Source organism: Mobula birostris, chromosome 8 (assembly GCF_030028105.1).
Source record: "Mobula birostris isolate sMobBir1 chromosome 8, sMobBir1.hap1, whole genome shotgun sequence".
Lineage (NCBI taxonomy): Eukaryota > Metazoa > Chordata > Chondrichthyes > Myliobatiformes > Myliobatidae > Mobula > Mobula birostris.
Window position 1 is genome coordinate 166,619,611 of NC_092377.1, and position 18,072 is coordinate 166,637,682.

At 41.5% G+C, this 18,072-nt stretch overlaps 1 protein-coding gene across 2 annotated transcripts in view; it reads right to left on the bottom strand.

The window, feature by feature from the left end:
• Positions 1 to 18,072, bottom strand: part of polb (polymerase (DNA directed), beta) — a 120,136-nt gene that overhangs the window by 73,900 nt on the left and 28,164 nt on the right. For both annotated transcript variants that reach the window (XM_072266784.1, XM_072266785.1), the window contains exons 9-10: positions 17,398 to 17,470; positions 15,694 to 15,764 (exon numbers count right to left, since the gene is read on the bottom strand). In XM_072266784.1, the coding sequence (XP_072122885.1) occupies positions 15,694 to 15,764; positions 17,398 to 17,470 (144 nt within the window). The remainder of the gene's footprint in view (positions 1 to 15,693; positions 15,765 to 17,397; positions 17,471 to 18,072) is intronic.

The window sequence follows — 18,072 nt, forward strand, 5'->3', positions numbered from 1 at the left end:
GTTTCTACTAATAGGTGAGACTAGAACTAGGGGATAAAGCCTCAAGATTTGGGGAAGTAAGTTTAGGACAGAGATGAGGAAGAACTGCTTTTCCCAGAGAGTGGTGAATCTACGAGAATTCTCTGCCCAAAAAAGTGGAGGCTATCTCAGTAAATATATTTAAGACAAGGTTGAATAGATTTTTGCATAGTTGGGGAATTAAGGGTTATGCCTGGTAGGTGGATATGAGTCCGTGGCCAGATCAGCCATGATTTTATTGAATGGTGGAGCAGGCTCGACAGGCCAGATGACCTACTCCTGCTCCTATTCCTTATGTTCTTATTGTTGGCAGAACTTCAGATGGTGAGAAGAGGTGTACAGGAGCGAGATGTATCATGCCTTGAGTGGTGTCACAGCAACAACCTTGCGCTCAATATCAGTTAGAACAAAAGACTGATTGTAGACTTCAGAAAAGGTAAGACAAGGGAACACATGCCAGTCCTCGGAGAGGGATCGGAAGTGGAAAGAGTGAGCAATTTAAAGTCCTCCATATCTCTGAGGATCTATCTTGAACCCATCATATTAATGCAGCTGGAAAGAAGGCATGGCAGGGGTTATATTTAATTAGGAGTTTGAGGAGATTTTATATGTCACTAAAGGCACACAAATCTCTACAAATGTACAATGGAGAGCATTCTAACTTATTGCATTACCATCTGGTATGGGAGGAGAAGGGCTATTGCACAAAATCAAAATAAGGTGCAGAGTTGAGAGTTGTAAACTTAGTCAGCTCCATCATGGGTCTTAGCCTCTGTCGTATCCAGGACACCTTCAAGGCACAACGCCTCAAAAAGGCAGTATCCATTAGGACCCCCATCGCCCAGGTCATGCCTTGTTCTCATTGCTACCTTCAGGAATGAGATACAGAAGCCTGAAGTAACAGAGTCAATGATTCAGGAACAGCTTCTTCCCCCTCTGCAACCAATTTCTAAATAGACATTGAACCCATGAACACTACCTGACTACTGTTTTATTTCAATTCTTACACTACTTATTTCATGTAACTATTTTACATATATATATATATATATATATACACACACACACACACACACACACACACACACACATAGTGATTCATGTTTTTATTATTATATATTGCATTGTACTGCTGCACAAAGACAACATTAAAGACAACATCTTTTCACAACAGATGCCAGTGATATTAAACCTGATTCTGATTAGGCACATATAGTGTCTATTGCTGACATAGACCGTTTGATCCAGATTTATTTATCAGAAGTCTCCCTGGAAACACAGAGTAAAATGCACTGTTTGCACTAACAACCAACACAACCCAAGAATGTTCTGGGGACAGTCTGTAAGTGGGGACACATTCCAGGCCCACAATGTTCCAGCAAAACAACACAGAACACAACAAAATAGTTGACAATCATTAACTATACGTTATATGTTTATCTGTGTCAACCTCAACATAAATGGCTGGAACCACTGAGTTTTTCCAGCACTTTCTGTCTCTACTGTTGTCTCTGTACTACAAACCCCATTTCCAGAAAAGTTGGGATATTTTCCAAAATGCAATAAAAACAAAAATCTGTGATATGTTAATTCACGTGAACCTTTATTTAACTGCAAAAGTACTAAGAAAAGATTTTCCATAGTTCTACTGACCAACTTAATTGTATTTTGTAAATATACACAAATTTAGAATTTGATGGCTGCAACACACTCAACAAAAGTTGGGACACAGTTAAAATAAGATTGAAAAGTGCACAGAATATTCAAGTAACACCGGTTTGGAAGACTCCACATTAAGCAGGCTAATTGGTAGCAGGTGAGATATCATGACTGGGTATAAAAGTAGCGTCCATCAAAGGCTCAGTCTTTGCAAGCAAGGATGGGCCAAAATTCGTGAGAGAATTGTTAGTCAGTTCAAAAGGAACATTTCTCAACGCAAGATTGCAGAGAATTTAGGTCTTTCAACATCTACAGTACATAATATTGAGAAAAGATTCAGAAAATTCAGAGACATCTCAGTGCGTAAAGAGCAAGGTCGGAAACCACTGTTGAATGCGTATGATCTTCGAGCCCTCAGGCGACACTGCCTAAGAAACCGTCATGCTACTGTGACAATTATAGCCACCTGGGCTCGGGAGTACTTCGGAAAACCATTGTCACTCAACACAGTCCACCGCTGCATCCAGAAATACAACTTGAAACTGTATTACGCAAGGAGGAAGCCATACATCAACTCTATGCAGAAACGCCGGCGAGTTCTCTGGGCCTGAGCTTATCTCAGATGGACCGAAAGACTGTGGAACCCTGTGCTGTGGTCAGATGAGTCCACATTTCAGCTAGTTTTCGGAAAAAAACGGGCGTCGAGTTCTCCGTGCCAAAGATGAAAATGACCATCCAGATTGTTATCAGCGAAAGGTGCAAAAGCCAGCATCTATGATGGTATGGGGGTGCATCAGTGCCCACGGCATGGGTGAGTTGCATGTATGTGAAGGTACCATTGACTCTGAGGCGTATATTAGGATTTTAGAGAGACATATGTTGCCATCAAGGTGCCAACAGGACAATGCCAGACCATATTCTGCATGGGCTACAACAGCGTGGCTTTGTAGACACAGAGTGCGTGTGCTTGACTGGCCTGCTGCCAGTCCAGATCTATCTCCTATTGAAAATGTATGGCGCATCATGAAGAGGAGAATCAGACAACGGAGACCACGGACTGTTGAGCAGCTGAAGTCTTATATCAAGCAAGAATGGACAAAATTTCCAATTGCAAATCTACTACAATTAGTATCCTCAGTTCCAAAACGATTAAAAAGTGTTATTAAAAGGAAAGGTGATGTAACACAATGGTAAACATGCCTCTGACCCAACTTTTGTTGGGTGTGTTGCAGCCATCAAATTCTAAGTTTGTGTATGTTTACAAAATACAATTAAGTTGGTCAGTAAAACTATTGAAAATCTTTTCTTTGTACTTTTGTCAGTTGAATAAAGGTTCAGGTGAATTAACGTATCACAGATTTTTGTTTTTATTGCATTTTGGAAAATATCCCAACTTTTCTGGAAATGGGGTTTGTAGAAAATGAAACAGTATAATTGTGTTGCATCTTTATAAATGGGTTTACATAACCTCATCAAAATGTGTGAATTCTACTCCACCTGTGGTCTTCGCTATTGTCATTCTCCAAAACTAAATTTGAAAAGAAATAACACAAAGCATGTGGACTTGGAGTCCACCACTCAAAGAAATGAATAAAAAGGACAGCTTGTTTATGGATAAATAAAGTCAAGGAAAATTGTCAAAATCAGATGAACCTGCTATTCAGGTTCTTCAGCCCATCTTGTCCATGCTGAATTTCTTGCTCATCTGCACTAATCCCACTTGCCTGCAGTAAGTCCACATCCTGCTATGTGATGCCTACAGAAGTGTCTCTCTTAAAAGTAGTGACTGCCTTCTGAATGCACCTCCTCTGACATATTCCAGATGCACCACCTCTATGCATAAAGTTCAAGTTTAATTGACCTTCAACCGTACACATGAATACAGCCAAACAAAACAGTGTTCCTCTGGAGTCAAGGCACAAAACACAGTATCAACAGTCATACATAGTACAAGGCACATATAATTATGATAGCAGTAAAACATATAATCACAACAAAACAACTATAGCCCAAGTGCCTGACTGTCAAGGCCTGTAGATTGACGGTGCATGGGATGTTGTCCTGGAGACACGTTTTCTGCAAACCTTTCCCACAAATCTACTTTAGAACACCTTTCACCTTTGACTACTTGTTTTTGATACCTCTACCATGGGAAGACACTGCCCAGAAGAAGGTAATGGTAAACCACTTCTGCAGAAAAATTTTCCAAGAACAATCATGTCATGTACCTCGATATCCTACTTCATACAACACAGCACATAATGTTGACAATCATGGGAAGTAAATTCTGGTACCTAGCCTATTTATACTCAGACTTCTTTGATCCTGGGAAAACAAGGTCAACCATTCCAATCGTTCCCCATGGCGGGACTTAGCTACAGAATGAGAGATCGCTTGGGTTATTAATAACTCGGCAAAGGCCAATAAAAAGAAGTGAGGTATAAGCAGAGCGGCTATTGTGTCAGTGGGCCAGGGTTAAAGTGGGAGGCTTTGGTTCAAAAGGCTTCAGTGAGAACAGGCAGAGGTTCTAAGCAAGTTTTTTTTCTCTCTTCCTTTGTGTATTAGTACATAGCTAGTGTGTTGAGAATGGACCCAGGGTTACATGTCAGTTCTTTGTGTGAAATGTAGGAATTCTGTGTGTCCTCCAGTCTCTCTATAACTATATCTATACAAAGTGCATCAAGCTGCAGCTCCTTAGAGACCATGTTAAGAAACTGGACCTGCAACCGGATGACCTTTGGCTCATGGAGCTACAGGGAGGGAGTCACCTTTAAGTTGCAGGAGGCAGGTAGCTATGTGACTGTCAGGAGAGGGGAAGGGAATAGACAGCCAGTGCTGCAGCAACCGGATCTCTGACACAGAGTTTAGATCCGTGGCTCAGAAGGGAAGTGGGAATAAGAGAAGTGCAGTAACAGGGGATTCCTTAGTTAGAGGAGCAGAGAGGATATTCTGTGTATGTGAAGGGGACACCAAGATGGTATCTTGCTTCCCAGGTGTCAGGGTCAGGGATATCTCAGAACAGGTCCACAGCTTTCTAAAGGGGGAGGGCAAAAAGGCAATCCAGAGCCCATTCTTCCTCATTCGTGTATTGCTGCTCCAGTGATCTGGGCAATAGAGACAGAGGTGAGGGCCATTGAACATTTGGACCCATGCTGGGGTGGGAGACCTCCCAACCAGCTGCTTGCCCCTGCTGCAGCGCATTCCAAAGCATTGGAGTGGGGTCACTCCTCCCGTCTGGCTAGACATCGGGGAATTCAACAGACAAAGGAGTTTATAAAGAGACAATTTTGGTGGCCATCTATGTCCCAGGATGTCCACGACTTTGTATCTACCTGTCCCATCTGCACTCAGAACAAGACATCACACCAGCGTCCTGCAGGTCTGTTATGTCCCCACTGCCTGTGCCCCACCGCCCTTGGTCCCACCTCTCAGTAGATTTCATCACTGGGCAGCCCCCATCTAATGGAAACACCACCATTTGACCGTTGTGAATCGATTTTCCAAGGCTGCCCACTTCATTGCCCTCCACAAGCTCCCATTGACTCGTGAGACTGCCACACTCATGGTTCAACATGTGTTCAGTCTCCATCGCTTTCCGCATAACATAGCGTCTGATCGTGGACCACCGTTCATTTCCTGCTTTTGGAAGGTTTTCTGCTCTCATGTAGGAGCCACGGTCAGCCTCTCATCTGGTTTCCACCCGAATGCAACAGCCAGACTGAGAGTGTGAACCAGGAGTTGGAGACAACCCTGCGCGTCTTGCCTCTTCCAACCCCACAGCGATGCCCACAATAACCTCCAATCGTCCTCCACCGGTATGTCTCCCTTTGAATGCTAGAAGGGATTCCAGCCCCTGCTCTTCCCTGATCAGCAGATCGACGTGGAGTTCCTGCTGCTGAACAGCTGATCCAGGGCTACAAGCGCACCGGGATACGAGCCAGGGCTTCTCTGCTGCGCACCCAGAAACAACATTCCCGGCAGGCTGATCGGCCCCACTGACATGTAAGGTCATTCAAGCCAGGAGAGGAGGTCTGGTTAGCATCAAGGGATCTTACCCTGAAAGTCGAGAACCGCAAATTGGCACCACGCTACATGGGACCACTTGTAGTGGAAAAGGTTGTCAACAAGGTGTTCTATAGATTGCATCTACCAGCATCACTGAAGATCCACTCAGTATTCCATGTTTCCCAGCTCAAGCTGGTTACAACCTCTCCTCTGGCCCCAGTTACCCTACCTCCCCCTCCTCCCTGCTTAACAGATGGCTCCCTTGTCTGTATGGTACAATGCCTCCTGGCACTCACCGGGCACGTGGAAAGGTCCAGTACCTTGTGGACTGGGCAGGGTATGGTTCAGAAGAACGTACTTGGATTCCGGCAAAGGACATCTTGAACAAGTCACTCATCTGGGACTTCCAGCGGATGTAGGTCTGTGGCACTTCAGGGGCTGTGCCTAGGGAGGATTCGGCTATGCAGCAGATAGAACAATTGTGCTCGTGAATATGAACATGTCAGCTAATTATTATTTCATTGTTATGGTACTTAACTCCATTCTTTTCATCTCAGTGCTTGTCGAGACTTGAGAAAAGGACAGCAATGTTTCGCTGCCTGCTTGTATTCAGCCTTGCCAGAGAAATTGGACTGTCGAGTCAAATGACTCTAAAGACTACCGATATTCATGTTATATTTGGTTATTCATTTCAGCCGCAGTGTAGGCTTTGTTTTCCATTTGAAAATTTTAGTTAACATCCCTATTTGGCCTAGCATTTATTGTTTTCTTTTCTTTCTAACGCTGTTCGCATTAAGGTCTGTGAACTTTAGTGTCTCTCGCTCCGCACTTGGGCTATATCCGAACGTAGTGACAAATTTAAAATTACTGCTCCTCTCACCTCTGACCCTCCAATGATTATGGGTTCATGGTCCTCTACACTTTCCCTCTCCTTAAGTCAGTTCCTCGGTCTTACTGACATTAAGTAAGAGGCTGTTGTTATTACATCACTCAGCCAAGTTTCCAATCTCCCTCCTGTATGCGGATTCATCACTCCTTTTGGTACAGCCCCTAACAATGGTGTCATCAGCAAACTTGTAAAATGTGTTGTAGCAACACACATCAAATTTGCTGGTGAAAGCAGCAGACTGGGCAGCATCTCTAGGAAGAGGTACAGTCGACGTTTTGGGCCGAGACCCTTCGTCAGGATCGTCAGTCCTGACGAAGGGTCTCGGCCCGAAACATCGACTGTACCTCTTCCTAGAGATGCTGCCTGGCCTGCTGCGTGCACCAGCAAATTTGATGTGTGTTGCTTGAATTTCCAGCATCTGCAGAATTCCTCATGTTTACATTTTTAAAATGTGTTGTAACTGTACTTAGCCGTACAGTCATAGATGTAAACTGAGTAGAGGAGGGGGCTAAGTACACACCCTTGCAGTGCTCCTGTGCTGATGTTTCCTATAGTAGGGGAATCTGGGTCCAGAAGGCACAACCTCAGAAGCAATGGTTCCCAAACTGGGGTCCACAGACCCCTCAGTTAATGGTAGGGGTCCATGGCATAAAAAAGATAGGGAATCCCTGGAACAGCAGGATATCCATTTAGAATAGGGATTAGGAGGAATTTCTTCAGACAGAGGGTGGTGAATCTGTGAAATTCATTGCCACAGGTAGCTGTGGATGGCAAGTCATTGGGTATATTTAAAGTGAAGGTTGATAGGTTCTTGATTAGTCACAGCATCAAGGGTTACAGGGAAAAGACAACAGGAGAGTAGGGTTGAAATGGATAATAAATCAGCTTGATGGAATTGCAGACAAACAAGGGACTGAATGGCCTAATTCAACTCCTATTCTTATGGTCTTGTAGTCTAAATGGCAGTGCAAGTAAATTTGTTTTCAATCTTCTGAGAGTCTAGTAAACAGTTGAAAAGCAACCAGTTCTGCTTTGTTTTCATTGTTCTGTTTCCTCATGGCCAGCTGTGTAAACCTCAGAATTCAAATTAGAATGCCATTTCTGCAATGATATACAATAATAGCACTATTATAAACATTTAATGAGGCAAAAGGTTAAATGGGAATTAGTAGCTTGCCATCTCCAGTGAAGTGGGATTAAAATTAAACGTAGGTGCGGCCTCAACACTTATAAAATTTATTTCCAAGTGCAGTAATTTCACTCAGCATGAGGTTAGCATGAAGCTGCCCAAAATGTTTAATGGATTTGAAACAAATCTCTTAACTGGTTCAACATTTTTGTCACATCTCCTTCCCAGCCAATTCTCTCATACCTTTTCTGCGAGGTGCTGCTCCATGGGAAGAGATCACCCAGGTGATAATTATAAAAGTAAGAACATTTAAACTGGAATATCAACCATCTCTTCAATGCAAGGAATAGGCCTAATAATGCCTACTACTCATGTTTGGGTAGTTTTAAATTCACGAAATGATATTCTTAGAAGATTTGTTTTAAATAGTTACTCTACCTCAACTTTAATCAAATTAACGTGATGGCACAAATATTAATTAAAATTAAAATGAAATAAAAAAGTTATTCTGGAATAATACAATGAATAGTACAGCCCTCTAAAATTAATTTTGAAGATCTGGACATTGGCTATTCTTAATTCCCTCTGAGAAGGAAGTGGTGAGAATTGGGCAGATCATATTGAATGGAGGAGTAGTCTCAAGGGGCCAGGTTTCAACACAGTAGTAAGTTTCTCATCCTAAATTCAATTTTAAATCTACTTATGGTAGAACACCTTGTCTCAACAACATTGAAAAAACTCATAGCCTCTCCATATCATTTGTTAATTATTTTAAATCTATGATCTCTATTAAAGATGAGAAGAAGCATGGATAGAATGGATAGCCAGATTTTTTCCAGGGTGGAAATGGCTAACATGAGGGGCATAATTTTAAGGTGATTGGAGGAAGGTATAAGGGTGATGTCAGAGGTAAGTTTTTTTTTATATACACAGACTGGTGGGTGCAAGGAAGGCATAGCCAGGAGTGATAATAGAGGCAGACACAATAGGGACATTTAAGAGATTCTTGGATAGTCATATAGATAAAAAGAAAAATGGAGGGCTCTGTGAGAGGGACAGGTTAAATGGATCTCAGAGTAAATTAGAAGGTTGGCACAACATCATGGGCTGAAGGATCTGTACAGTGCTATATTGTTCTATTGTGGCAACCCACTTTCTACACAGGTGACTCGGCTCACAAGATGGCGCGCGCGTCAGCAGAGAGGCCAGCCCCAAAATGGCCCTGGACGTTCTTCTTCACCAGCAAGGGGAGAAAGCCTGCGCACGGGAAGAGACTTTTGTAATGCACCTCTGACTTCATTTCTGCCCGGAGAGGGGGGGAACGGAACTGCGTAAAAGCCAGTGCCGCGAAGTTTGAATAAACTAGTCTCAAGCGCAACTTACAGACTGCGTGCCGTTATTTCTAGTTCTGTGTGTAGCACATCACTATACTATGTTCCATTAGCCAACTCACAGTTTTTTTTCTCCCTTGATGTATTCCAATAAAGACACTCACAGCCTTGTAAAACTACATAAGGTCAATTGGAATTCCATATCAGAATTCTGATGCAACAAACAAGAATGGCTAATGGTCTGTAATGCTTTGAGAATATTAAGGAAATATAATGAGGTGATTGATAATGACTCAATCAAAAGAATTATTTTATTTATTTATTGGGTTACAGCGTGGAATAGTTCCTTCCATCCTTTGAGCCACGCCACCCAGCAACCCCCGATCTAATTAATCACAGGACAGTTTACAGTGACCAATTCACCTACCAGCTGGCAGGTCTTTGAGATGTGGGAGGAAAGCAGAGCACATTGAGGGAAACCCACATGATCAAGGGGAGAACGTATAAACTCCTTACAGACAACAGTGAGAATTCAAGCCGAGTCGCTGGTACTGCAAAACAGTGTGCTAACCACAACACTACCATGCTGCTCCAATTCTCCAGCATTGATTTAATCACAGGATTCTCGATCAGGAATTGTTTTGAAAGTCAACTGTTGCAGTTAAGACTATGAAATAAGCATAACTACAGACCCAAATTAGCTCAACTCAATGGGCATTACTGTGGGTTTCAGACCATATGTATGCCCATCCAAGTCAGGAAGGCAAAATTCCTTCCCAAAAGCATGTCAGTGCATTGGATATGTTTTCAATGATAATCCAGTGGTATCACAGTCACTTTTACCAATACTAAATATTTTATTCAAGGTTAAGTTAGTTCAAGTCTCTCAGCTTCTGTGGTGGGATCTGAACTGCTGTCTCCAGATTGTTAATCCAAGGCCCAGAAAAACTTGCATATGTATGCCCCAGGCTCCCATGTCCTCAATTATAAATGTAATTCCCCAATTACTACTGTAGTACTACTGTAAGAGTTCTTACTCTTAACATATTGTTTCATCCATGCCTCTTAAGTATTGGTTGAATTACAAAATCGGGGAAAAAGGGGAAATCTAGATTAAAAAGAGGAAAACTATGTCTGTAGTAGAAGACAGAAAACTCAAGAGGTCAAGTTAAGAAATGAAAGGAAGAGGCTTTCTTAGGAAATTGATGTAAAGTCAGAGCTGACAGTATCTGTGCAAGTAAGGACTTACAACATTTTCTCTTGTTTCAGGCAATGGTAGGAAATATTTGCGAGAGAGAGAGAGAGAGAGAGAGAGAGAGAGAGATACCCTAATGCACCCTAGTGGCTGCACTAGGTGGTTGCGACACACATGAAGAGGTTCTCTTTGCTGCTCAAAATCTACAAACATGACAACCCTAATATATCTATAAGTATGTTCTTGCTGCATGGAACCTAGTTTTCCCCAATCAACTCTCTTCCAGCCCATATAATCTGCTTCTCCCCTTTTTAATTTTCTGAACACCAACAATAAAATTTTTAAATATCTCTATCTCTTACAGGGAATAACTTCTCTTTCCGTTCCTTTCATAAAAAGAATCCTTGTTACATCTGCCTTCCAGCAGAGCATCTTTTGTTCCAGATCAATAAAGATTACCTTTCACATTCACGTCTTGCTCTCAAGTACAAAATCTTCTTCCAATTTTTGTTCTAAATTTTGACCCTCTTCCTCAACAACTGTATCGTTATATCTGAGGACTGGTTATCAAACAGTTGTATGATATCAGTGATTCTCCATCTACCCTGATTTGATTCTGATAATGGTCCACTCCACAGCATTAACCTGACAGAATAAAGTAGGATGCAGCAGCTGATGTCGACATTCCGGTTCATTTACAGTATTTATCACATCGGAATCTACAGTGAAACCTGCTGTTTCCATTTAACAACCAACACAACCTAAAGACGTACTGGGAGCATTCCAGCCTAGTCAACCTGGCAAAGCCCTCCGCAGAGGCATCTATGGAGCAGTGTCTAAACTGGGAGATGTGTTTCAGAGACCAGTCGAACAATGGACTTATGCAACTGCACTCAGAAAGGCGGTATCCATCATTAAGGACCCCATCACCCAGGACATGCCCTCTTCGCATTGCTACCGTCAGCTAGCAGGTATAGGAGCCTGAAGAAACACATTGAGCAATTCAAGAACAACTTCTTCCCCTCTGCCATCAGATTTCTGAATGGACAATGAACCCATGAACACCAAAATCTTTGTTAAGATCGAATTAAATAAAACCCTTTACTGTGGTGAAGATGCATTGAAGAATGTTCATCTGCTCAGATCAATGAAACATCATGCTGATGAAAGATCATTGATCAGAAATAGTAATACTATTTTCACTACCACAGATGTTGTTTGACCTGCTAAGTATTTCAAAACATTTTTTTTTACTTTTATTGCACTGGGCTATAATAAGGTTCCAAGATTTCACTCGAAATCAAGTTACGTATAAACAACCTGAATTGTTGTTCTACTACTAAAACTGTATGTTTACAGTTCAAAATTTTGACTAGCTTTGATTGGTCCAATTTTTAAAAATGTATGTTCTTCATTAAAGTCCAATAACATGCTCTCTTTTCCCCAAATCCTTTCAGAGCCCTGAAGCAACCTTACTTGAAACACACAAAAACAAGCTGCCAATGTGTATTGGACAGAAATAGGGTCTGGATCCTGATCTTCTGAGATTCATTATCCAAAACATCAGCTGTTTATTTCTACCCATGGATGCTACCTGACCTGCTGAATTCTGCCAGCAGCTCATTTTTGCCCTATTTCAGCACCTGCAATCTCTCGACTCCGTCTTATTTGATGCCCTTTTTGCAAAATGTATTTATTACACTAAAGCATCCAATCTTCATTCTAAATTTTAATCTAAATTGTTGGATATGATGTTGTGGCCATCACTGAACAATGGTTTTAGTTGGGAGAATAACTTCCAAGGTTACACATTGTATCGGAGGGCTAGGAAGCTAGGTAGAGGGGGTGTTGTGGCTCTACTGGTAAAAAAATAGCATCAAATCATTAGAAAGATCTGACATTGTTTCAGAAAATGTTGAATCCTTATGGGTTGAGTTAAGAAACTGCAAGGGTAAAAGGACCCTGATGGCAGTTATATAACCGGCCTCCTAACAGTAGCTGGGATATAGACTACAGAATACAATGGGAAATAGAAAAGGTGTGTCAAAAGGGCAATGTTATGATAGTCATAGGAGATTTTAACATGCAGGAAGATTGAGAAAATCAGGTTGGTAATGGATCTCAAGAGAGTGTTTCATGCCAATGAGATGGTTTTTTAGAGCAGCTTGTCGTTGAGACAACCAGGGGATCAGCTATACTGGATTGGGTGTTTTATAATGAACCAGCGGTGATTGGATACTTTAAGGTAAAGGAATCCTTAGGAGGCAATGATCACAATATGATTGGGTTCAACTTAAAACTTGATAAGGAGAAGGTAAAGTCTGACGTGGCAGTACTTCAGTGGACTAAAGGAAATTACTGTGGTATGAGAGAGGAGTTGGCCTGAGTAAACTGGAAGGAGTTGCTGGCAGTGATGACACCAGAGCAGCAATGGCTTGAGTTTCTGGGTAAAATAAGGAAGGCATAGGATAGATGTATTCCAAAGTCAAATGGCAAAATAGTACAACCGTGGCTGACAAGGGAAGTCAAAGCTAATGTAAAAGCAAAGAAAGGGCATACAGCAAAGCAAAAATCAGCGGGAAGGTAGAGGATTGGGAAACATTTAAAAACCTACAGAAAGCAACTAAAAGAATCATTAGGAGAGAAAAGATAAAATATGAAAGCAAGCTAGCAAACAATATCAAGGTGGATAGAAAAAGCTTTCTCAAGTACATAAAAAATAAAAGAGAGATGAGATTGGATATAGAACCACTAGAAAATGAGGCTAGAGAAATAATAACAAGGGACAAGGAGATGGCAGATGAACTAAATGAGTATTTTGCATCAGTCTTCACTGTGGAAGACACAGTGTATCAGATGTTTAAGGGTGTGAGGGAAGAGAAGTAAGTGCAGTTACTATTTCAAGGGAAAAGGTGCTCAAAAAGCTGAAAGACCCTGAGGTATATAAGTCACCCGGACCAGATGAACTGCACCCTAGGGTTCTGAAAGAGGTAGTGGCACAGATTGTGCAGGATTAGTAATGATCTTTCAAGAACCATTGGACTCTGGCACGGAGGACTGGAAAATTGCAAATGTCAGTCCACTCTTTAAGAAAGGAGGGAGGTGCAGTAAGGAATTTATAGACCTGTTAGCATGACTTCATTGGTTGGGGAAATGTTGGAGACAATTGTTCAGGATGGGGTTATGGAGTACTTGGTGACACAGGACAAGATAGTACAAAGTCAGCATGGTTTCCTTCAGGGAAAATCCTGCCTGATGAACTTGTTGGAATTCTTTGAGTAGATTACAAGCAGGATAGATGAAGGGGATGCAGTTGATATTGTCTATTTGGACTTTCAGAAGGCCTTCCTTTGACAAGGTGTCACACATGGGGCTGCTTACCAAGTTAAGAGCTCATGGTATTACAGGAAAGTTACTAACATAGTTAGAGCTGATTGGTAGGAGGCAGTGAGTGAGAATAAAAGGATACTTGTCTGGTTGGCCGCCAGTGATAAGTGCTGTCCGCAAGGTTTGGTGTTGGGATCCCTTCTTTTTATGTTATATATCAATGATTTAGATGATGGAATAGATAGCTTTGTTGCCAAGTTTGCAAATGATACAAAGATTGATAGAAGGGCAGTTATTGTTGAGGAAATAGGAAGGTTGCAGAAGGACATAGGTTAGGAGAATAGGCAAGAAAATGGCAAATGAAATACAATGATGGAAAATGCATGGTCATGCACTTTGGCAGAAGAAATAAACGTGCAGACTATTTTCTAAACGGGGAGAAAATCCAAAAATCTGAGATGCAAAGGGACTTCAAAGTTTAATTTGCAGGTTGAGTCAGTAGTGAGGAAGGCAAATGCAATGTTAGCATTCACTTCAAGAGGTCTGGAATACAAGAGCAGGGATGTAATGCTGAGGCTTTATAAGGCACTGGTGAGGCCTCACCTTGAGTATTGAGAACAGTTTTGGGATCCTTATCTAAGAAAAGATGTGCTGCCATTGTAGAGGATTCAGAGGAGGCTCACAAGGATGATTCCAGGAATGAAAAGGTTATCGTCTGAGGAACATTTGATGGCTCTGGGCCTGTACACACTGGAATTTGGAAGGATGAGGGGGGATCACACTGAAACCTTTCGAATGTTGGAATGCCTAGACAAAGTAGATGTGGAAAAGATGTTTCCCATGGTGGGATAGTCAAGATTAGAGAGGCGTCCATTTAAAACAGAGATGCAGATAAATTTCTTTGGCCAGAGGGTGGTGCATTCCTGGAATCTGTTACTACAGACAGCCGTGGAAGCCAGGTCAGGTGGACTTAAGCAGAGATTGATAGGTTCTTGATTAGCCACGGCATCAAAGGTTACGGGGAGAAGTCCTTAGAGTGGGTCTGAGGAGGGGAATTTTTAAAAAAAGGAATAGCCATGATTGAATGGTGGAGCAGATTCCATGGGCCATATGGCCTAATTCTGCTCCTGTGTCTTATGGTCTTATCTCGTGCTCCTGGTTGACCTTGATGATGATACTTATAGTCTGCCTGTGTGCCAAGAAGAAGAAGAAGAATGGCCCTTAACTCGGCAGTAGAGTTATTGGGGCACCGTTATGATGGTGTTTCCGTAGCAAGCCATTCTTGTTTTTACAAGGCCGAGTTGCTAGCTCGATGTTCAACCCAACTTGGATTCGAACTCGGGAACCTTCGTTCCAGAATTCGGCGCTGATATTATTGCGCCACCAAGCTGGACTGTCTGCCAAGGAAGTATATGATTTTGGTTCGATATAGGAAGCTTACATCCTGTCACAAGAAAAAATAAAATGGGAAGAGATCACTTAACCCATTTTAATTAATTCATGGATTTATAACTTCAGCTCCCACCCTTACCCCGTACATTTTTGAACTGTGGAAGGAAACTGGAACACCAAAGAGGAAACCCATGTGGACACAAACCCTTTAGAGACTGCAGTGGGAATTAAACTCTGATCACTGATGTTATACCCTTAAAATAAACAGGAAATTGTTTTTTGTTTCAATATGCCTATTACTCCTTTCAGGTTGTCCTTCATGACTTCTGAAAGTGCCGTTGAACCATTTTGGTGAGCAGCCACTGTGCATTTTACAGGTGGTACTTGTGTAATTGTACTGAGCGAAGTGGGGGGAGGGAGGGGAGAAAAGTGCTGATTGAATGGACGTCTTGTCCTGAACGCTGTTGAACCTGCATCTATAAAGGCAAGCTGCTAAACTATTCGTGGATCTTGCTGAATAAGTTCTAGACTACTAAAGTCCGTGGACAACTAATCAGATCGGATTGGATCTTTGCTAAACAAAAACATAAACCATATGATATAAAGTCAATGACTGTGTGCTTAAGCATCACAAGAACTGCATCATCTGCAACTCTGTCACGTGACTTGGCGAATATACACATGCTGAATAAACAACCCTTGACATTGTGGCTACTATAAAGTGGCATCTCCTCTAATCCACACTTACTCTTTTTACTGTTTCTGAAGTATAGTCTGGGTGAGCCAGAAGAATATCCATATCACCACTAGACTCAGCACCTGCAAACAAGAGGGAAAAAATAGTGAGTTAATCAAAACACCCTTTAACCAGCAACCACGGCTACATCTCAAATATTAAACATGAGATTCTACAGATGCCCTAGAAATCTTGAGCAACACACACACACACTCACACACTCACTCACTTACTCACTCACTCAGCAAGTCAGGCATCAAGAGAGGGGAGTAAACAGTTTATCTTTCAGGCCAAGACCCTTCTCTGCCCCCTTCTTTTCTAGTCCTGATGAAGCACCTTGGCCTGAAACATTGACTATTTCCTCCACAGATGCTGCCTGACTTGGAGTTCCTCCTGCATTTTGTGCTTGTTGCTCTACATTTCAACTAGCCCATCTGATATTTAAGCTCTATGATCAACCATCCCCACAACACATCCAGTCTCCGTTTGCATACACAGTGAATTAGTGCTTCTGCAAATGCCACCATTTGATGGAGGCAAATGATTCTTTGCAACAAAAACCTGAAAGCAAACAGAATCTTACACCTTGTCAGAACTGAGAAGGAGAAGAATGAGGTTTCCATTTTCTCTCTTTGCAAGTTCTGATGAAAGGTCTTTGACCCAAAACATTAATTTGGTGTCTGTTTTCACAGGTACTGCCTAATCTTTCTGCTTTTATTTCAGATTTCCAGCAACTGCAGTTTTTTGCTTAAGTTACATATACATCCTGTAGTCCTCAAAGTCAGAACCTCTGTGCTCTTTCAGATTTCCAACATTCGCAGCTCTTAAATAATAGTTACTTCCTATTTTCTTTAATATACACATGACAATGTAAATATAGCAAACATGTTTTTTTAAACTGGTGGAAGCATACAGAAGAATCAGAATCAGATTTATTATCAAAGACATATGCCATGAAATTTGTTGTCTTGTGGCAGCAGAATAAAACAAAATATAAAAAAATTACTACATATTACAACAAGTTGTATTAAAAAGAGAACAAAAACTGAGGTAGTGTTAAACACAAGAGATCCTGCAGGTGCTGGAAATCTTGAGCAATATACACCAAACGCTGGAGGAACTCAGCAAGTCAGGCAGCATCAATGGAGAGGAATAAACCGTTGACGTTTTGGGCAGACACCCTTCATCAGGACTGCAAGGACAGGGAAAGAACCCAGAATAAGACGGTGGGGAAAGTGGAGGGAGTACAAGCTGGCAGATAATAGGTAAAGCCAGGTGAGGGAGAAGGTGGGTGGGGAAAGAATTTGCAGAACTATGGACAAGGTCAAGCTAGTTTATTCTTATATACAGTAGAGTCATCATGGACTCAGTAGGCCAAAATATTTTCATTCCATGCTGTGAATTTTCTGTGATCTGATACAAAAGAAAAGGTTTTCATAGAATTACAGTTATGCTAATGATTAATTTCCTTATGATAAACGTTTGTAATATTTATTCTCTGTTGAAGGCCATCCACTTTTAGTAACTTCTGTTTCATAATCTACTTTTTGTTTCGTTAATTTTCACACAGACAACGTAAAAAGAATTGGTGACATTTCCAATTATCTGCAAAAAGGAGTTGAGAAAGTGGTTAAATAATGAAATGGGATCCTGCATTAATTAAAAAGGACAAGAGCAAGTATCCCAATTTTGCTAATGCTGAAAGAATATACCTACCTCGTCGGAAACTGCCACAAACAGTGGCGATATATTTCGGATCTAGCTTTTCCACCTCCTGCAGAACTATCGCCTGAGTAAAAGGGGACAAAAATAATTAAAGTTTAAGAGAGTAGCGATGTTTCAGGTGACTGCAATTCACCGCAACTCTAATGTATTAAAATCTCAGTTTCATGGCTTCCCTGCAAAGAAAGCTTTAGTAAGCTGGCCCTAGATTAACTGCAGAACAAGACATCGTAGTGAAAATTCCAAGATGGATTGACATGATAGGTAATAAGAGGCTATTTCCTTTAGGTGAGTGACTAAAATGAGAAGCAAGGATGTAGGATATGGCGTTGGTAGTTTAGGACATTGATAACGAGTTGTGAGATATCGATGAATTAGGAATATTGAGATATTGGAAGTTGCTGAATTGGGAATATTTTAGATTGATTGTTATGTGCCAAGTCACATAACGTGTATGATCATGGTCTTTCCATGACCATGACTGTTCATGGCAATTTTATCTATTGCCTTTTTTGGGCAGTGTCTTTACAAGACAGGTGACCCCAGCCATTATCAAAACTTTTCTGTCTGTCTGGCATCAGAGGTCACGTAACCAGGACTTGTGATATGCATCAACTGCTCAAATAACTATCATTGCCTTCATATGACCCTGTTTGTTGTGGGGGGTGG